The sequence below is a fragment of the Trachurus trachurus genome, assembly GCF_905171665.1.
Source record: "Trachurus trachurus genome assembly, chromosome: 6".
Lineage (NCBI taxonomy): Eukaryota > Metazoa > Chordata > Actinopteri > Carangiformes > Carangidae > Trachurus > Trachurus trachurus.
In genome coordinates this window covers 10,543,879-10,566,398 of record NC_139897.1, presented here as the reverse complement: position 1 = coordinate 10,566,398, position 22,520 = coordinate 10,543,879, and the positions used below count along the sequence as shown (strand labels likewise).

General features: G+C 41.2%; 1 protein-coding gene across 5 annotated transcripts in view; it reads left to right on the top strand.

The window, feature by feature from the left end:
• Positions 1-22,520, top strand: part of LOC310986941 (pleckstrin homology domain-containing family A member 5-like) — an 85,628-nt gene that overhangs the window by 40,386 nt on the left and 22,722 nt on the right. For all 5 annotated transcript variants that reach the window (XR_014595434.1, XM_083973064.1, XM_083973061.1 and 2 more), the window contains 4 exons: positions 10,968-11,051; positions 18,041-18,161; positions 18,272-18,376; positions 20,938-21,010. Coding sequence is in view for 4 of the 5 variants with exons in the window: in XM_083973064.1 (XP_083829190.1) it covers positions 10,968-11,051; positions 18,041-18,161; positions 18,272-18,376; positions 20,938-21,010 (383 nt within the window). In the remaining variant the exon portion in view is untranslated. The remainder of the gene's footprint in view (positions 1-10,967; positions 11,052-18,040; positions 18,162-18,271; positions 18,377-20,937; positions 21,011-22,520) is intronic.

Genomic DNA, 22,520 nt, shown 5'->3' with positions numbered 1-22,520 from the left:
TTTGACCTACAGACCTGCGGAGCACAAGCCGTAATCAGCTTGGTCTGGAGATGTTCTGTACCCAATTTGAAGTGAATCGGGCGAACTCCCTCGGAGGAGTTCGTTTTGCGTTAACGAAATGCTAACCAAAATGGCCGACTTACTGTTTGGTTTAGGGCGTGGCTACAATTCAATTTTTTGTATGTTTGGGTATGATACATGTGTGTGTCGAGTTTCGTATGTGTACTGCAAAGTAAGCGAAATTTGTCTATGGAGAATTTCGGAAAAACTTCAAGGGGGCGCTATAGAGGCATTTTGCCACGCCCATGGGAAACGACTCTATCGGCTGAAAGAGCTCGCCATTCTTGACCTGCGGATGAAATTTCGTGAGGACACGACTTCGTTAAAGCCACGAAAAAGGCAAACGTAATTGTACGAGAAAAAATCGTCAGTCGCCGCGGCGGCACACGGACGCCGTTCGTCGTATCTTCACAGCGTTCATAATGTAGCTTCAGCAACTGCTTCTGCATGTATTAGAAGTGGAATGAAGTTGATCGGGTGAAGTATGGATTTTTGATGAATTTTTGCGTACTTCCTGTTACCACCGGGGGGCGCTATGAGCCAGGCAGGAAGTCGATACATCAAAACGTTCAGGGAGGAGCCATCGTCATGTCCTTTGAATTTCAAGTGGCTACGACGAAGTATGTGCGCGTAATTGGCAAACGTAATTTAAATTGGGAAGATACACATTCGCCGCGGCGGCACACGGACGCCGTTGCTCGTAGGGTCAAAGTGTTCATGATGTAGCTTCACCATCCGGGTCTGCATGTATTAGAAGTGGAACGAAGTCGATTTGGTCAACTACGTATTTTTAACGAATTTTTGTACGTTTCCTGTTACCACCGGGGGGCGCTATGAGCGACGTAGGCAAATAATATGTCGGATCGTTCAGGGTCTCGCCATAGATTTTTTCACCAAGTTTGAAGCGTCTACGATCAAGTATGTGGGCATGAGAGCCGTTCGTATTTACATGGCGAGCACCGAAACAGTCGCCAAACTTCGGGGCATGCCAGAGGCCAACCCCTTTGAGCTACAGACTTGCGGAGTACAAGTTAAGCTCAGCTAGGTCTGACGATGTTCTCTTCCAAATTTGGAGCCGATCGGGCGTAACCCCTAGGAGGAGTTCGTTTTGCGTTTACAAACTTTGAAGTAAAATGGCCGACTTCCTGTTGGGTTTCGGGCTTCGCTATAGGAGGATTTTGTGTTCAGCTTCCATTGATGAACATGTGTGGCGATTTTGGTCCGCTTTCGTTAACGTCGTTTTTTTCCCTATGGGTTTTTGGGAAAATTGTAGGGGGCGCTATTTAGCCATTTGGCCCCGCCCAAATGCGACACTGGCATCATACGTCAATTTTCGCGAAGCCCCACGAGGCTACAAAGTTTCGTTCGTTTCTCGGCTTGGCAAAGGGGTCAAAATGGCAATTGAATCGTCGGAAGAATAATAATAATAATAATAATAATAATAATAATAATAAAAAGAAACACTACAATATCTGGGGTTTTCGCTGCCAGGTCTATGCAGTACTTGGTTACTTGCTTGCTTACTTGTTGTTACTCGTCGGCTGGCACGTTGACTAATGTGCATGTCGAATTACAATAGGGTCCTCCCTGGGACGTTGTCACAGGCTCGGGCCCTAATAAAGATAAATTGTATCTTCCAAAGAACTGCACTCTGTTGGTCTGTTAAGCTCAGCCCCAGGAGGATCCATCAATTGCACACAACAGTAGATGCAAACCCCCTGGAGGGAAAATATTTTTGACTTGTCTCTGGTTTGTTATTTTGAGCATCAGTATGATGTTGATGCAGATTTGTTGTTACTCAGAGGACAGAGCTTGTCAAAAGCATTTCTATTTCCATTTTTTTTCCTGAAGTGTTGGCCTTCACTTTACTATAAGTAGCACTTAGGAGACGCAGTTTCCCCCCCCATGGCTGCTTTCCATTACTTTGCTGCAGATGATATTTTCTCTTCTTGACGGTGGTTCTGGATGATTTTTAAAAGCTTTTATCTGTTAATCACAGTCAGTTAGGCCATAATTATAATGTTGCTCCCTGTCTCTACTGCGGTGACCTAGAAGACTATGTGGTCTCTTTAATAACCCATTCAGCCCGGATCACATCCACTAGATCTTCTTAGCAACATGAGGTATATTGTCTTTGCTTTTTGATCATGCGGTTTGTGGCATGATTCCTGGAAACACACAGGGAGCAGTTGAACCTGTTCCTCATGATCCTGAGGGATGTTATTTTAGGCATGATGATTTTAGTTGTGTGGCGTTTGATCTTACAGAAGCATCATCATCTCTAAAGCTAGTTTTACCAGTTTTACATGTAACATTGCACATTTATTTTAATCCTTCGTGTTTTCATGGATGTATAGTAGTGTGTTTGGGCTTGTGGTCTAATTGATTGAATACTAAGTGCATGGTTGCATACAGAACAGTTGCTCGCCCCATATTAAACATCATACTCATAAAATGATGTGTGGTTAAGCATGTGTGTAGTGTCATCATCACTTTACAAGAGAAGGAATGGCTGTTGTCCCAAGTGTTTGTCCACTTTCCATACGGCTCATTCAAGGTTAGGGTTAGTCTATTGACTGACCACTGTTTTCCTCGTAGAGTCTGTTTTCTACAGACCTGGAAACACCGATGGTTCAGCAGTGTTTCCCAATGTTTTCCTCCAGACAGAGTTAATTTGAGAGGGTGGGTCTGGGGAGGAGCGCACTGTTATCTAACACTTGAGTCAACTTCAAAACATCATCCCCTTCACAAGCCAACATCTGTTTTAAGGACGTCAGTTTAGTTTTTATCAATATGATAGATGACTCTCTATCAATTGATTACACATTCTTGTTTGGACGTATGAGCAAAACATCTCGGAGGGGCAAAGCTTATCCAGACCGACCTTCCAAATAATTATTTTAAATGAAAAAGTCTCAATATCATCAAAGAGCTGGTCAGCAGAGATAACCAGATGCGTTGTTATTGACTGCTGGTCTAGTCCCAGCACTGACTGAGCAGAAGACATCAAGGAGAAGGAGAGGAGAAGGGCGGGGCTGCATTTGATTTCAGGCCTGGAGTCTTCAGAGATAAACCAGCAAAAAGCACACGAAGCAGCCCTCCACATATTCAACCCATGCTTGTATCATCATCACATGCTTCTACAGTCCTTGTCAGGTATTTGTGTTTTTATTAAAAACGAATGTACTGTAAGAGGTGGCTTTCCAACAAGTTTCCCCAACTACAGTAGATACATTACCCCAACTCATGCGTGTGCAACATTATTAAAAAAAAGCATTTTGAATTTTGCATGCATTCAAATGTTTCTCATTCAATTTGCCTATTTACTTCAGGGAGTGGTGAAAAGGGGAACAAACTCCTTAAAGCATGTGCTACTTCCCACTTCTTACTACTTTTGTAGTAGAGGAATGACGGTAATGTTTCCAATGACCTTTTCACACAGCTTTAAAAGTACTTGTGTTTTTCGGTTTCGCCTTTTTTTTTTTTTGCCCGCACTATTTTAGCCTCTCATCCATCTATTTCTTTAAGCAGCTGACCTTGATTTGATGAGTCTGGGTACTATTTTGGTTCTTCTGCTCTTTGTCTTGCATTGGATCCGCAGAGATTTGCACCATGGGTCTGATTCCCACCTCACTTTAAGGGAGTGATCAAACAGTTCTCGATGTTGTTCTTTAAACAGACTGATTTGGCTTCTTCCCATACTACCCCGAAAGCCATATTGAATGGCTGCCTGCCTACTGAAACTTTAGATATGTTGCAACAACATTGCTGGAAAGTTTGTTTCTTTCTCATGAACACAAATTTTTTTTTGTCACATGTCAGCCTCCAGTCAGAAGGCCACGATAAAGCTTGGTTGGTCTGACTGTGATCTGATGGTACTGCTCTGCACTCCTCCCCTTAGCTGCTTCCTGATTTTTATCCACAAATAAGAAATTTCTCTTCTTGCAATCAGCGTTTTTATTTTACCTCGAGAAGGCAGCTTGTTTCCATGGCTTTGAAATCTTCTTGAATAGCCTGTTCAGCTGTGTCACCTTGACACACTTTGCACACACAGTCACAGCTGCTGTGACGGAGCTGCTAATTGAATTGTTTGTGGAAAAAAAATCAGATTTGTTGCCCGAATGAGCAGCTGCTTTCTGTGTTTAAGTGAAAAAAGGTCTAAGGTGAAAGTCAAAGCCTAACAGGCATGCATCTAACACTGCAGACTGTATGTCTCCACAGTGATGTGTAGTGGTGCAATACTACTACAACATTTCGTATGTACTCTAATTTGTGAAGGACGTGCAGGCAGGTATTGGCCGTTTCATGACAACACGTTGCTGCGCTGCATTTCGTGTGGCCTCTCTGTGACTGCAAAGCCCCTGTTTAGTCCCTTTTTTGTCTGTTCTCCTGCTGCCCCCCACATGCCCTCTCACAAACTGCCTATTCTGCTTATTCAGCTCAGCCTTTGTAGGGAGGGTTATTCATACCTCCAGTCAATGTCCGTGTGGTATTTAGGTGTTCCACTGCACCCCGACTCTTTTCTGTGATAGTTAAGCGCACTCACCTAATAATATGAGAGAGTTAATCAGTACCCACTGGCCTTGTCTCACATTATATCCAGGTTCCTTCCTGTGTAATAGGATTAGATTTATGAGCATTAACAAGATAATTAATTATCACTGAAAGGTTGTGTTTTTGTGATTTGCAGTTGGATTTGTTGAAGGGGACAAGATGTTTTCCTGCTTGGACTCTGGAAGTCATAGCCTGAAGGTTTTCCTGTTACATGCTGGCAAATCTAATCTCTAAATGTGTGTAATATTGGTAATATGCTGCATTTCCACAGTTAATTCTGCTACACAGACTCTGGTTTAAAGGGATAGTTCAACATTTTGGCAAACTGGCCCATTGCCATAATCACTATAGTCATTCGTTATGAGACGGAGTTGTTTTAGAGGTAAATTCATGCAAAACCACTGATGCGCGTTGCGTTCAGGGGCAGTTTTTCAGCAAGCAGTCTCTGTACTTACCTCGAAAACGGCTCCGTTTCGTAACGTTCCGTTATTATCTCATAGCGTGGTTAATGTGCAGATCACAACTTGTCCACAAAAGCGTTCTGGGGTTGTTGGATTGGGTATTTGATGAGTTTGATGAGGGAAACCGAGAAATTCCCTTAGCCTCCATAGCATAGCTCTGAACAGCTCGCGGCTCTGCTCGGCTGTTCTAAAAATAGCTTACACCGACAATTAAAGGTAACAAACCTACTGCGATTATTGCAATGGGCCAATATGGCAATGGGCCAATTTGCCAAAATGTTGAACTATCCCTTTAAAGATGGTGTGACTCCATTAACACCAACAGTGTAGTGTAGGGTGTGATCCTTCTTGGCAGATACACCCTAAACTGTTCTCACTTTTGCTACTGTGAGGAGCTCTGATTAGAGCATCGATTGTGTGCCTTATCTGTCATCAGATCATCCTTGGGAAAGGAGGATGGATTGCATGATTGTTCTGACCTGCTATCTTCACTTCTAGTCAATAAGAAGGGCCGACAATAGAGGCCTTGAAGCAGCTTGAAAGGCATTCAGTTGAAAATAATTAGGATAAATACACTGGCTGTTGGAAGATAGCCCTTATAGAAAGAACAGTAAGCACAGAGAGGCATGGCTTTCTTTGGCAAGGCAAGGGCAAGGCAATTTTATTTGTATAGCCCGTTTTTACAAACAGTTTGTCTCAAAGGGCTTTACATGGCATCGTAGCAACATCCTCTGTCCTTAGACCCTCACATCGACTGAGGAAAAACTCCATGGAAACCCTTTTAACAGGGAAAAACAGGAGAAACCTCAGGGTGAGCAACAGAGGAGGGATCCCTCACCCAGGACGGACAGACGTGCAATAGATGTTGTTACAGACAAGAAAACAGTTTACAGTTTGTCACAGAATGTGCGGAATATGGAAATGTTAGATGCTTCCAAAGGTTAAAAGCTATAGTAAAAGCACAGAATGAAATGAAAGATATGCCACATTTTGAGAGTAGTGTTTTTGTTATACAGCAGTAATGATTGAAGTGTTAATGAAAATCATCTTAAAGAGAATAACTACCGTAGTTTCCATGCTGTACACCGCATTTAGTCTTTTCTTAAAACCACCGACCACTAATCACTGGTGCACTTCAGTTTCAACTAACTTGACATTGGTCAAATAATAATTAATGATTAATGGATGTGTGTGAGTGGCTTAATGAGTCACTCTTCCACTTCCTCTCTTATTTAATATACAATACAGAGCAGGTAATAGTCTCTTCCAGTTGACTGTTCAGTATTAAGTGTGTCAAGAGTCACAGATTTGGTTCCAAAAGTTTTTTTTCCCCTTAAATTCCCTCATATCCACATTAGCTACAGCAGCTCAAATGCTTCATGATGAGTTAGAGAGAAATTTGTTCCAGGAAATCCCCAGAAGTTTGTACAGTTACTCTTCACTGAAAGCTCTGACAAAACATACAACCATGAATAGTTTTATTTTTCTTCTGTCGTCCACAGAAACTAAGGATGTAATGATGTTAGTTATCCTCGTAATGACTCTCTAGTGGTTGACAAACAACACACCCTATTTGCTGCTGTTTTTCCGTATCTATTTTTACTCCACTGTACCTTCAAGCGAAAGGAGAGATTTAGGGAGAGACTGGTTTTTGAGTTCAGATTTTTCGACAATGATGTAGGAACTCACCAGTCTAACATCTATGTTTTTTTTTTTTATGAGCTTCAGACTTGAATAAACATCAAAGGTAATTTTTTTTCTGGGTAAATTACCAAAAAAATTAAACGGCTGTTTTTGGCTTCACAGATGATACGAGTGATGTAGAATGCTAAACCAAATGTTTGCCCCCACTTCACCTCTTAAAAAAAGGCATCAAGCCAAGATCTGGGGTCCAGCTCTGGTTTGATTATAAAATGAAAGATTGAGTCTAAAGACTTCCCAATCTTCAGTGTTAAAACACAGTGATGTTGTCAAAACTCATGAAGCCCCTTTCCCCTTCTCTCTAGTGTGAAAAACCCTTTTTCGTTGTTTGTGGTTAAACTACAGTATAGAAAATAGGGAGGGGGGGCAGGCTCAAAGGCCCACCCTGAACAATAAAAGCTAAGCCTGTGGAGTGTTGACCCCCGCAGACCTTAAGCTCTTCATTACTGCAGCTCACTGCTAATTATTGTGGACAGGATAGTCCAGAGCCCGGAAACCTGCCCAGCCCTCACTGTAGCGTGGTTGGCTATTGGAGCCACTCCTAGTTCCCCACCTCCACACATCTGAGGTCAAGAGGCAGGGAACCTCCTCACACCCCTCATCCATAACCACCCATAAACTAAGATACAAAAATAGGAGGAAATCCTGAGCCTACACGAAGAGCATACAAAGGCTTTGCCCTCCATTGAAGCAAAAATGATACCATATGCTCCCACTACTGTACAGCCCCACAGTTTTATACTTACTTAATCTTGACTGAAGTCACCACAGACCACATCCTTCAGAGCATGTGCGACCATTTTTCAGGGGGTGTTGTGAGCTAAAAAGGAGTTGGCAGAGGTATTTTTGAAAACATGTTTTGTCAAAAGAGGAGATTTAATTTGGAGCTGGTAGCTGTGCAGCATCAAGTGATTTTGATGCAATAATGGCTGCTGTCATCAACTTTGTGTTGTATTGTTATCAAGTGATGTTTCTCAGAGGGCCCTTGTGTTGTGCAAGACACGGCAATCAACCCACATGTTTTGTCAATAATTGTTTCGCAATATGATCCTGTCATGTTTGCAATCAGCTCCCGGGCTGCCATGTGGAGGCAGTCGAAGTGATTTTGAATTATATTATCCGTGTCTGCAGTGTGGGATGCCTTCATCCTTTTTTCTCAGTGTTGTCAAGCCTGTCACATTGGTGTGCTGACTGTCACACTGTGTAGTTTGAATAGGATAGCAAAATGGCTATAATGGCTATCTAAGACTATTACTGATTGTTGTGCTCTACATTTGTGGGTTGCCCAAAAGGAGAGTTTTCTACTAAACTGCTTTTTTCTTCTTCTTTTTTTCATCCTGCCTGCTCCGGCCTACACATGACCACAACCATCACGTTTCATCATTGCTCCCTTTTTTTCCACTGAAGTTTAAGACCTCAGTGTCCTCTCAAACCACATGGATCATGTTATGAATGTTTAGGACCCTCCCAAATAGATTCCGTCCTATAGGTGTAGAGACTCTTTGATGTCCCATAACCTTCTTGTAAACATTGACCTTGCACACGTGTCAGTCAACACATGTGCAAAAACTAAATCAACATCAGGAAGACCTCTTGTTTTTAAAGATATATCCTTCAGATAGTGATATTTTAACACTTTAGTCAATGATGTTTGTTCACTTTTTCAACAATTCTTTATTTGATTGAAGTCAAAAATTGAATTTCATTAGAAATTAAAGTTATGTGATAGATTTCTTTTTAAATGTGCATTTGTAACCTCTCCACAGGGAGGTCAGAGGCCAGTGTGAGGGAGAGACATCAAACTAATGTCAAACTGCCGGAAAGAAAGCTTAGACATTTGATGTGATCCCAGAACACATGGTGCACATCCACCAGCAGCATACTGGACTATCATGTTTGATTGTGTGTCCCTTCAAAAAGTCTTGATGAACAGGTGTTGCTGGCAGGGCTTGTATCACGTTACTTCCGCTAATATTTTAGCAAACACCTGTCAACCATCACTTAGATCTGCAGAAACAGAACAGCATAGAGATCATATGGTCTTTAGTACAGACTGAGTAGAGGCCCTACAGTAACTTGCCTTGTAGCACTGGTCTGGTTTGGTCTCTAACCATCACAACGTTTTTCACTCGTTGACTTTGGCTGTTTTTCCTTTTTGCTTTTCCACTGTGCAAGTCATTTATGTAGTGTACCATCATTTTGGGGGTGCTTGGATTTCACCATATGAATTGCCAAACCAAAACAACAAGGAAAGCAACTAAAACTGCATAGAGCTGCAGAGTGATAATACTAGCAATCATCTCATATTAAGCACAGTTATAAGGTTCAGTGTTGAAAACAGCTTAAAGATGTGATGTGAACAGATAACCTGTTGCAAAGTCAATCGGTTTTATGCCACTCAAACATGGTGCATGGGAATAACGTCATCACTCAAATATACACAGGAACGCCAATAGGTGGGCAAAATGGACCCGTACTAAGACCCTCTAAGAAGTTTTGTGGTGCATGTATTAAACTGTTATTTGAGGCATTCAACTATGAAAGCTTCTCAAAAAATGACATTGTTTGGAACCGATACATTGTTGGATCTGATTATAAATTCCAGTCCACATAACATCATCCTTTCATTGGGCTCCTGTGCACTTAAACGCATTTTCAAACTTTCTTTCTCTCTGACTGTAGCCAGCCAATGTGCAGAGCAGTATAGGCATGTGCGATGGGATAGCAAAAGAAAAATGGTGCCACTGGTCTGCCCCAAGACCGCACAGAGTGCTCTGCTGCCAACAGTGCCTCCAGTAATTATAGACCAGAGCTGTGGAGACAGTTGCTCTGCAGGCTAAACTGAAACTAAACCCCCTATTTCATTCTTGGTATTTGCTCTTTTCAGTACGACTACCCCATGTTTAAAAATTGTTATTTTTGGGCTGTAGCTTGACTCTCCTCTGTTTATAGTACAGCCCAACTGAAATATAGAATAACAGCACATAAAGGCGGTAGTCGTCCTAAATACTGTTGTTGACATTACAGTCCGTGACTTTACTCATAATCTCTCATGTATGCAGCTGTCAATATACTTGATTCACAGTACATTCACCTTAACATGCTCTTTACAGCTCCTGTAACTGTAACTCTGGCATAATAAAACAACCACTGATTTTCTCTCTTTTAATTTCAGGGTATAAGATAGGAAGTTGATGACCTGGATCTTCTTGAATTAATTAGTCAGTCTTGTAGTTTCCCCTCCAAAAAACACTGGTAAAACAAAGACTTGATTAAGAATGAACTTGCAACAGTGAAGAACAGTGACGCTTGTAATTCCCACTGGGAAGTTTACCGAGGCCCTCCACCACCCTGCAGGCAAATTCATCAGACACACCACACTGACCAGGCTCAGCTTTACTGGAAAGCTGTTCTTGTTGTAAGGGCTCTGGTCCTTGGGTTTCCCCCACCTACAAAGACTGTGTGGTCTGTGTCAATCAGTTGAAAGGTCTATGATGGCACGTCAGCCTCATGGAGCCTGTAGATTTTGTGTGATTTCTTAAAGTTTAAGTTTGACACACTGATCGAGGTCTTCATTTTTCTTTTTTCTATATTGTTTTAGTCATTATGAAAGTTAGTAAAGTTATGAAGCTCTTTTTGAAGATGAGGGGACCTTTTGTCGATTCCTTATATGGCATCTGTTTGTTTTTCCTTGTCATACTTAGTCTTTTCACTCAGCACCTGAGCTGTTGTTTACATAATCTGTTTGATCTGGTTTATGGTATGCCTTGAATGCTTGTTCCGGTGTCATGCTAAAACAATGTATGTGTGTGGTTTGACCAGTTTTCACAGTTTTATCCACAGGTTTGCTGTTTTGAGACATTTTTTAATAGAGAAACTCAATTTCCACAGCTCACTAATATTATCTCCAATATTGTATATCTATCCTGTCTCCACTGAATACTCTAATTTGTACCCAGGCAATACGAACTTCACATCAACCGCTGTCATGTTTTGCAAATGAAGTTCTTTGAAAATATGTTTGGGTTTTCAGGGCAATATGCGGCAACAACAAACCATTTCAAGCGTAGATCAAGTATTACTGACGGGCTTTGCTTTTATTGATGTGTGTGTGTGTGTGTGTGTGCGGTGTGCTCCAGCATTGATGACTCTTTCTTTTTTCTTTCTCCCCCCTCTCCCTATTCTCAATAGTCACAATGAGCGGAAGGTGACCTGCAAGCATCCTGTCTCAGGCTTACCCTCACAAGACAACTGCATCTTTGTCGTCAACGAACAGTAAGTCTCTTGTGCGTGCCTTCAGAATGCCACTGGGTAGCATTTTTGAACATGACTGTCGCTGCTGAAACTCCAGATGTGTAGGCAGCATTTCACCCGCCTTTTCCCTGCCATCCTCTATTTGTAGTTCTGCCCTTTCAGTTCAAAGCCTTTTCTATATATCACTTCCTGTCTTCATAACAAATTCCTTAAATAACCACAAAAACAAACTTACTGTGTGGAAATAACACTTTTTCGATACTTCTGACTTATTCATATTGTTAAAAAAAAGGTTTTATTCATTGCATAATTGGGCCGCTGTTGCTGTGTCAAGGCACTGTTAATAATCTAGCTGACGATAAAGGGCCATTTCATCATGTTTCCATCAGTAAGAGGGAATGCAGTGATTCACAGTTCCCTCTTTGAGAAAGCAAAAGTTCACGGCCTCCTCAGGAGGGGGCATAAGAACAAAGATATGTCCAACAATGTTACGTCCATGTGATCATCTACACTGCTTTCAGCACAAGAGCCATCACATGCCTGCCCACATGACAGGATTGTTGAGTAGTCATCTTGAACTTTCACATCAGGGAGAACAAGCTCTGTGGATCTGCCGGACTAAACTCTGTTCAACACCATTTCATAACAGTGGCCTCCTTAGGTAGTTTCCCTCTCACATTTGCTTTTGTGTCCCAATCTGAAAGTGCACAACTGTCTTAGTGTGTTTTCATCATACAGTAGCCCACGCCATGACATCATACAGTAGCCCACGCCATGACACCAGCTTCAACTCCCATCTGCCAGTGGAGTCATATTAGCTTAATTTTGAGAAACACATTATTTTCTCACTTTGCTAACTGTCTCATTTCCCTCAGAAACCCCTGTCACAGTAGATTTCTCATGATATTATATTGTTTCGACGAAGCCATGCCAACACAAGTGGTATCAGTTGTTTTATTGGTAGATGAATGCTAATTGAAATCTAATGGCGGATGAATTCCCTGATGGCCCATCGTTAGAAATTAAAATCCTGTCGTTATTAAGATATGATGTCGGTTTTTGCCTCACCAAATTCTTATGCGCTGCATTTTGTTCAGCAGAGATGGAATAATTGAAAAATGGTTGTGAAGAAGCTCGTTGTGCCAGAACTGTCACACTGCACTCTCTCGACACATTCCTCCCCTCACTGTGTTACTCTCACGTCTCTGCTGTTTTTCACTCCGAGAGGAGCAACATGCCGCCGCAAGATGATTTCTAATTTTGCAATTGGCAATTTTATGGTTGTAGGATATATTAACAAAATAAATCTTAAGTCAGATATATGAGACGGCAGCTCGGTGACGGCACCGGCAAAGTGATAAACCTTAAATTTGACTCATTGTTATTTTAAAATGTATTATAGCGCATCTCGTCCAACAGTTGGCTGTGTTTTAGCAAAAGTAATAAGGAGGAAAGACTTTACACTGGATGAGTAATAAAAGGCAAAGACGGATTTAAGCTGCCACAGGGATAAAGAGGCCAGGCTAAAAACCACAGCCTAATCTGCTCTGCACTTTAAGTAAATCCAAAACACAAAACTTCAATTTGGCATTATAATTTTAGTGCCTAGCATAGCCTAGTATAAAGTGTGAAGAGCATGATCCCAACGCTCCTCAACCCATAACATAAAGTATAAATATTATAAAACAATGCAACCAAAAAGGAAATATAAATAACTAAGATGAAGAAAACCTGGGTTTGATGCGAGTTGACAGATATTAAGGAGAAAGAGAGGAAAGAATTGAAGAACTGCCATGATGTGTGAATCTTATTCACACATCCATCATGGATTACATCATAGTGACAGGGTGAAGAGGCAACACAGAAGAGCCTAAAAGAAAGACAGACACTGTGTTAGGGGTGGTTGGCAGACACTAAATGTTCTTGTCAGAAAGAAGGACTCGCGCCTACAATATTTTGACACAGATAAGGCAGAACTGCCTCCACCTCAGCTGCTGCCCGAACAGGTGAATCGTTGATTCCCAAGTCTTGTTGCCTTCAGTTTAATGTTCGGTGTGTCAGTTTAGTTTTCTTTAGCTTGTAGTCAACCCGCAGTTGGATAAATACACAGCAGGAACACACAGAGCAAGTGAACTCCCTGTCGGTGCTGTGACTGAGGGACCAGTTTAAGTTATTACTTCTACATCAGCCTGCCCTGATCTTCTTTACATTACTTATGGGGTACTAAAAGGCTATATCACACAGACAACTGCCACTCATCCTTACACGCTGAGCTGTGCTGTGCTGTGCTTGTTACTGCTAAAGCTCAGCCACGTCTCTGACATGCCATGCCAGACACATGGCTTCACCCACCTCCATGGACGCCTCCCTCAGCATTCTACTGTCATTACTGTACATGATGTCTGAGGCTATTTTAGTGGTTCACATGGCCATGCGCAGGCTGCCGGGGAATATTTGTAGAACTCACATGTCAAACATGTTTACCAAAACATCATCTGACCATGTCTACAACTTACCTCAAGGGCAGAGTGTTCACAGCAGCTTGTACCATAATTTGCTTATTATCAGTATGGATTATTTTACTTAATTTGAGTACAGTATGCTCACTCGATGTGTATATATAATTCAGTTTGCTAGATTAGTGTATCCATTCATAAATGTAATGAAAGAGTGATGTATGAGCTAATCAGCTCTTGCCACTACAAGCATCAGTCTCTTTACAGGCACAGTGTGGTAAAGTTGTTGAGGCCAACAGAATGACCGGTGCTGGACAGTTAGAATAGAGGTTTTATCTATCAACCAATTTACTTTTGCTTGTCCTTTTCCTTTTCACTTAAAAAATCTGTATTGGTAAAATAAATATAAATTTGGACTCGTACAGAAAATACTGTTAATCCACACTTGAGTCTTCAAAATCGTCATTTGTAAAAAGATTTTAACCTTTATTCTCAACAAACTTGTCTTTCCTCTGTTTTGTAGTGTGAATTGTGGGAAATTGTGTCACCCAGCGTTTAGCAGGTAATACACTATGAGTTGCAAATGGATAACTCTGTGTTCCCCACCTTCTGTGTTTTATTTTGAAGATATGTGAACATTGTTTGTCAATAATCCTCGTTGTTGCACACTAACAACAAACTGTGGGTGGTTTGAATGGTTTTGCCTGACGACCTGTTATCCATTTGTATTCCAAAGTCTGTAAAGGTGCACCCTACTGTCTGAACCATTTGTTGCGTTCATGTAAGGCCGTATGAACGACTAACTGCAGGGACGTCATTCACTATCTTTTCTTTTTTTCCTGAGCTGAGGGTCAAGCTGAACATCCTTGATGAGAACTGAGCTGTTGGACAAATATTTTCTATCACTACCAGTCAGCTCTCTTTGTTGGCAGGTTACTGAAGCTTTAAATCTGCTCTTCTGTCTGGCTGCTGCGTTGTAATAAACTGTTTGGACCAAAAGGCATCAAAAGGTTTGATCACTTCTTTGACACGCACGGGTCAGTTAAGTCTTCATTTTGTCTTGACAGCCTGACAATAACCTTGACTTTGAGAAACACCACTTTACACTCTGTTCCTTATGGATATACAGGCTACATTTACAATACATTTATACTGTAAGACAAGAGCCTGGCGTCTCTCCCTGACTATGCTGGAACATCAGTGTCTTTGTTCATTAAAAAGTAAATACTCAAGACTCAGGATCACTACTGACAGACATTTTCTACTACTTTTACTTCTTTAGAAATGGTATGTGGTCATTTTGAAATGCACTCAATCGAGTGTTATCCTCCTTGGTTTTACTTTGATCATCAACGCACAGCCCAGTACACCTGTACGGACTCACAGAAAAACAGTGTAATGATGGACCAGGCAGTGATGTGACTCTTTAATACATATGTGTTCCCCTTTGTATGTGGACTTGATAAAAGGACCTTGTCAGGTGATACAACCCTGACGACAAAATGAAAACAACGCTGGTGGTTCATGTTCATGTCTCAGTCGGATGTTTTTTATTTCATACAAATCACCTGATATAACTCCACCAAAATTTTTATAGCAGTAAACCTATGCCAAAACCCCTCATGTTGTGATGCACTATATAACATTTATAAAAACTTATTATAAAAAAAAACAAATTATAATAGCAAACTGCTGGAATTAGTAAATCGTAAATACTGAGAAGCAGTTTTTGCTTAAAATGTAATGTTTGACTTTATATGTTTAATTAAAATCCTGCAGCAGCATAAAGCACTTAAATATAAGACTGGTTACAGTCTTCTGTCCTGAGGCGGCACTTTCATCTCAGTGAGCAGAGAATGATTTGATGAGGGAGAGAGTCGGCTTGTTCTCTGTGTCCCTTGGTGTGAGTTTACCTCTTGGTGGAAGAGCTGTCTCTTACAGACCATAGGCATATAGGTTGTGTTGGATCAACTTTAACACTAAAACTAGGGTTGAGTGTGGTCATTTTTCTGTGATGGACATGGCAAACTGTCTGCAGGGTTCTACGTTTTTCTCCGCTTTGCAGATAGACACAGTATGTTTTGGTGGGATACAGAGCATTGTGGCCCCTCCAGGTTTCAGTTTAAGATTTTTTGAATTTGCTGTTGACATGGAGCTACAGTATAAACACAAACATGGATATTTTTTTTAAACTCTCTTATTATGCAACAGTTGCTCTGCCAATGGACAAGCTCCAACCTAAACTAAAGAAAATAGTAATTTCAGGCAGACAGACAGTCAAAACAACATGTTGTGGATATGCACAGTGACATAATCCATTTGGCATTTCATGTGAACACTGCAGCGGAAGCCAGTTAGAGCCTCGTGTAAAAATATAGATGTCAAGCATTCGGTGGTGTCACATTGCATGTGTACATTGTGTTTACTGTAAGGGACAGAGCCATAAACACTGGGGAGGCCTAGCCAGGGAAAACATGGGAGGTGATCAGTGAATCCTGATCATCACAGTGTTATTTTGGTTTAAGTTACTTTGTATAATTGGCACAAGAACAAACTTTTCAGCAAATTTTGTTATTAAAGCTCAGCCATCATGTGACGACTTCATTTGGGATACTTTTTTTTGTTGTTTTTTCATTTTTTAAAATTAAATTTCATGTGTTTCATGGAAAGAAATATCACAACAACCATTAGTCAAATCTCTTCCTTTTTCAATTATATAAAAATACCATTTTATCTTTATTTAGTATTGTAGTGTTCTTTTTTTTCACAATAATGGCTGTTTTTGCTTATTGTTAATTACGCCAAATACATTGCATGATTTCCCTTTGTGTATTTGTACGTTGTGTGGTACGTTGTGTGGTATTTATCTTTGTGTTGTCACAGGCCAACTCTTTGGCTGAGGCAGCTAATTTAACACATTCACCGTTTTCAATTTCACTGAATGTATGTAGATTGATTATCGGACTCAAACTAATTATCAGCAAATCTCTGATGCGGACACTCACACACACTGGAGCCCAGAAGCCTGGAAATGGTCTGGTGGCTAAAGAGAGCATCAAACAGAGCAACGTCTGCCCCTCCCAACATTTGTTTTGATGACGTGAAGTGGACACACTATTGATTATGGTTCATGTAGGATTTCTCCTGTCACTGGAAGTGCTGAGAGTCTTCACAGCTCATTTTCTGGAGCGAGCTCATTAGACCGAGAAGAGGGCAAATCTCAGCAGCTACTCATCACTTTGCACAATCGGCTGTTGGAGTAGTGATCTGTGCACGATGTGTACTCTAAGTCGAGGGTTTGTTAGTTAACTTGTCCGCCGTACGACCAAGAATGTGTCACTTTTACACATGAAAGTGCAACACTAAAGAAAAACATGACCGCAATTGGGATATCAATGTGGGTGTTTTCAGACTGTATGAAATTCTCCTTTTTAATCGAGCATAAGTGAGCAAGTACAGGTTCACAATAACAAAATACAGCTACTTATTGTAATTTTGCTTCTAAATACAGGTAAGAAAAAGTCAGGCCGTGATTGTCATTGTTGTGTGTCGTGTTTTCCCGAAGGGTCTGCAGGTTGTTTCAGACCTGTCACTGTGCTGCACGGGAATGAACTTCTTGTGTGTGTTGCCTGCTGTTGTGAGCCGAGCTGATGTATCCCTTGTGATCCCTCTCCGTGTGCGTGCACCTTGAACATATCAGCATGGAGTCTGAATTGTTAAACCATCCTTAAAACTGACTCTGAGTGTCTTTTTGTTGTGTTTTTTTTTGTTAAGTGTCGGCAGTCTTGTCTTGGTGTCTAACAGAATGACAGATTGAGGGACTGAACTCTGATATAGATGGTGTAGATAGATAAAAAGTACATGCAGATGATGGATGAATTGAAATGATTCATATTATATGACTTGCATTCATACAGGATGGTACAGTATAATCTTAAGGCTATGAGTGTTTAATATTGATGAGCAGGTTAGATGGGAGAATTTGCAGTGCAGAGTTGGCAGTTTCTGTCCTTATTCAGTGACCTGAAACCAGTATATCTTGGAGATTTCACTTTTTTTTACTGCAGCAGTATCTCTGCTCTTCTCTGGTTTCCCCTGCCGTGTTCCCTCTTAAGCACGACGTTGTTCCCTTCCTAAAGAATGTAGGACATCTCCATGGGCACAAGGTGTTCTATCCTATGGTGAATGTATTGAACGTGGTATACCTTGAGCAACACGAAAAAGACTTTAGAGACATCGTGGTCTCATTCACTGCCGCAACTGCTGCTCTCCAATATGTCAGACAGACTTTTCAGTCCATTTAAACAGTTGGAGAACTGGAGATGGATCTGCAGTGACATGGTGGGAGTAATTGTCTTCATAGGCCCATGTTGAGATCTCATTATAACAGAGATTGAACTTCATTGGAATGATGGGGCGACAGACCTTATAAGCTGCTTCCTCCTTTTCTTTTTCTTTTATTAAGGTCATTGACCACGAATTGGCAGTCTGTATTTCTGACTGATGACTTGCCTATGTGCTCTTGGCATGCTCTCTTTTGACTTTTTTTCATAGGTCTGCCTCCACTGTGCCAGCGAATGAGAAGAAGGACCGAGCAGTTAAAACCATGAGTGAGGCTTCCAACTACACAGGCGGCTCGGACTACGCCGCAAATCCCAGTAGCCCTGGAGGAAGAGTGAGTGACATGTGATTGTGATGGACTTGTCATTCATGCCTGTTAAATATCTATTATTTTCTGTGGATTGAGCTTTCTTTGCTATTAACATATTCATCCTGTATTTCTAGCCCTCAAGACCTTCCAAAAAAATCCATAACTTTGGGAAGAGATCCAACTCTATCAGGAGGAATCCAAGTGCCCCAGTAATCAGAAGAAACTGGCTTTATAAACAGGTATTCAAGAATTACTTACCAACATTATCAAGTACACTAAAGTATATAATGAGGTGAGACACAAAGTAGGTAACTTGGTACAGTATGATTTTAACCCACTCTAATGGCATGACTATGGATTTCCATGAAAATTGACTAATGTATTTTATGTCTAGTGCACACATGTTAGTGTGCTAAAACACAAAACTGATATGGTAAACATTATACATGCCAAACATCAGCATGTTAACACCATCATTATGAGCTACTTTCTATGCTGGTGTGGCCTTTAATTGCTGCTGTGAATTGGCAGAGTTGCAAAACGGTGCTACAGTACATGACTGTCGAGTATGAAAGTCTGTCGAGTTGGACTGAAAATAGTCCTTACATTGCAATAAGCCGGTGCATATTCTCATTTGTCCAGGTCATAGTATTTCAAAGGAGGTTAAATCGAAAGCAACTGGACTTAGTTATTTGTATATATAAGTATAAGTATAAATAACTAAGTCCAGTTGCTTTCGATTTAACCTCCTTTGAAACTTACATTGCAATGAAATTTTTACCTGCAAGTTTTTTTTTTTTGTCATCATAAGCTTAAAACATGGAGAAACAAAATAAATATATAGTAACATAGTAACTCATATGTAGCTAAGCGTAAAGAAATAACTCATTATGAGACAAAACCAATAAAAAGTAATACATGCCTAATGATAGTCTGCAAATTCAAAGTCTGGTTATGGATGTTCATTGGAGATACCAGTCTGAAGGTTAGTTCAAAGGCAAAGAACTCTGATTAACCCCCCCCCCCCCCCCCCCCCCCCTAAATCCCTCACATGCAGACTAAATGTCCCAGAGACACCTTGCTTGCATCAGAAGACTTACAGTACACATCATTAGGGGCAGCACTTAGGTGGAGCTTGGGCCAGCAGCAGGACACTGTAATGTGCCTTAGTAAGAGGTTTAAGGGGGTTTAAATGAGGTTGCTTTTTCCCTTGGAGGCCTTGAACATTTGCCCGGTCTTCCTCTCCTGAAGGTGCTCCTCTGTGTACTGTATGTTATCCAGACATTTATTTTAGCTAAATATGTTTGGTGTTTACAGTGAACCTGATATTCAGAATGAAGGGTATTTGGGAAAAGTGTCTGAATTGTACTTACTGAACAGGACGTCAACTTGTGAATTGTTATTTTTTCAACACGTTTCCTCTATTTTCCTCTGACGCTCTCTCTCTCCCTGTGACATTTGTGGTGACAGTCTTAAGATAAGCACAAAGGAAGCTTTTTGATGTCTTACAGGATCTGAGCATTTCTTTGTCCAGTGTTTCTGCTCAGCCAGTCGACCGGCACAGGCAGTGTTTAAATACCAATCCCTCATCGCAGCTCCCTGGTTACTTACAGGAGGGTGAAAAGGGGATGCTTGAGGCAGCTCTTGGCCAGACAGGACTCTCTCATGCTTCCTAAGTGGGAGACACATTTAGTTTTGATTGCAGCCTCGCGGCGCAGTTTTGTGAACACACGATGGCCTCCTTTGGTACAGCTGCCAGCTGCTATTTCTTTGGGGACCTCAATCAGGGTGACGTAGATCAAACTAAAGACTCACAAATCTGCTACCCTGAATAAAAGCTGGATTTGCACTTTTATTTTCCTGCCTCATTGAAACCTGGAAGCTATTGAAGTCGTTGGCTAAGGGAAAAGCTGCAGCCCTTCAGTTGATCCACTGGGAGAACAGAATGCCACAATGATTGATGTGATTGGTGAAAGCCTCGTTCTTCTCCCCCTGCCTGAAAATGGAAAGATCTGACAGTACTTTTGATAAAGAGTTACCGTGATACACGTTGTAAAATGAGTAGTTAAGATGCAAGTATGCAAGAAATTTTAATCCTATTGTTCTATTTCACAAGTGTCTCCATTATTTTCCATATTGAACAGCGTCTTTTATTATGTATTTTCTTGATGCTGATGTGTAAAACATGATGGTTCACAGAACCAAAATTTCCATTTAAAGTAAACTGCAGCCCACATGCCATTCGACCATAATGACAGACTTGCTGAGGTCCCTCCCCCTACTTTTGTCTCGGTGTGGAATCCACAAGTAAGGACCCTGCTCAAGTTTTCCAATAATGCAAATGGGGGAGTTAATACCCTTTTCCTCACCCTTCATCCTTTTCAAGCAGCAGGCTGAAAGCCCCTTTGATCACAGCATTGCGATACAGAAGAACAACTTAAGCACGGGAGGTTTATTTTTGCTGGCCACTGAACAACATCCTCTCGTTTAAAAGTGAAAGCTGGTTATTGGGTTGAAAATACAGCAGAGCACTTTCATTATTATGTTTACTTCAAGCCAGACATCAAATGTTTCCCTTGGGGAAAATAAATTACCCTTAATCCATCCCAGGAATATGTAAAATATGAGCTGAATAAAGTGGATGAAATCCACACTTTCTCCATTAATTATTTTAATTTACTCCCAAAATTTCAAATTACAAATGACAAAACGTCTAATGCGGCATACCCATAAACTAAAGGACAAATGGATACATTGTGTGTGTGTTTAACTGTGCCTTGTTCCTCTGGTGTCTTTGTAGGACAGTACAGGGATGAAGCTGTGGAAAAAGAGGTGGTTTGTGCTGTCTGACCTGTGCCTCTTCTACTACAGGGGTGAGTCCTGTCCTCTCAGCTATCGATGCGTTTCATTAGTATGGCACTGCTTACAACAGCAGCAGCTTTCAATTAGTTCGGCGTGCTGCTGTGACCTTCACAGCCCCACAAGCCATGCTCTTGGCCATTCTTAATGTATCTGGATCCAAGCCCCTGTGGTTAGCAGCCTGTCAGGACCAAATGAAGAGATATAACCCTACTGTAACCCACCCATTCTTAATGCACTCGATATTAATTGAAAAGGTTCTCCTGTCGTCTGATTTGCTGTTTCAGAGATAACTGTTTCCTCAAGCAATCCCCCAGCTTTAAACAAGTCTTAGCCGCAGCTGTAATTTTGAAAGCGAAAACCAAAGCAGGAAATTGGATTTCACACTGATGTCAAGTCATGAAACAAGAGTCCATCGATGATGCTCTTTTTTACACAATGATTGCATGCTTACGTAATACTTTGATTTAGATACATCAAACATAATTTATGCTGCTAATATTTACAGATCCTCCTCTAATTCCACATCATAGGGACCATCATTATTAGAGCAGCCACTCCTTTTGAATATCTGTGGTTTTTATATGCTTATATAATTTAGGGAAGACAACCTATATTTTTCTAACCAAGTAATTAAATGTTTTACTTTGATTGCAGGGGGGACTTAATGTTTCATTTTGATGACAGTCTCAAGCTAGTTCACTTCACCTATTAAAATATGGCTTTCCCTATAAATCTCAGTCATTGCTACTATTACACAGTAGGGACACATTTGCACAAGTGTTAGATGTGATCTTTCCTCTAAGCTTCTATTGACTGAACTGCTTTTGACCAGTCATTTCAGCTTCTCTCCATCATGCAGTGGTAATGTTCGCTTCAAATATTGACACAGCTGTGTCCAGTGAATGTTTGAGAACTTTCCTATTGAAAAAAAAAGAAAAGAAATGATACCGTGGATCAATGAGCCTGTCAGGTCGGTCCTGCACGGCGCAAATCCACAAATCACAGTGAGCCCTGCTCGCTTGATGCGGATACAGTCATCATTTCTGCTGATCAGGATGACATCTAGTCTGTGTTATTTCTGGCGTCTGCCGGTCCTGTCGCCGTCTTTCCGCCCACTGCCTGACAAAAGCCACAGACAACAGCAGACCCACAGGCTTTATCCAGGCAGACATGCTGAGAGACTGTATCCATCAGCAGAGAGTGGGCAGAGAGGTCGTGACCCCCACCGCACCTCAGCTATCTGGTGCAGTTATCCGGTGCGCTCAGGATCTTCCACAACGTTAGCTTATGTTCAGATGTTGTGAAATAACTTCTGTGTATGTGTGTTTTTAAAGAGAGAGGCAGGGACGCGGAGCCTTGATGAATAAATAAATGTGCAGCCAGTGGGCTGAAGTATAGCTGATGCTGGAGAATTAAAGAATCCTGAACTCCTTCAAACTCGGTCTGGGGTGAACAGCTCTCCATCTGAACTCCTAGAGGCTGACCATACATCCGCTACCGCTTAGTCCCCAATATATTACT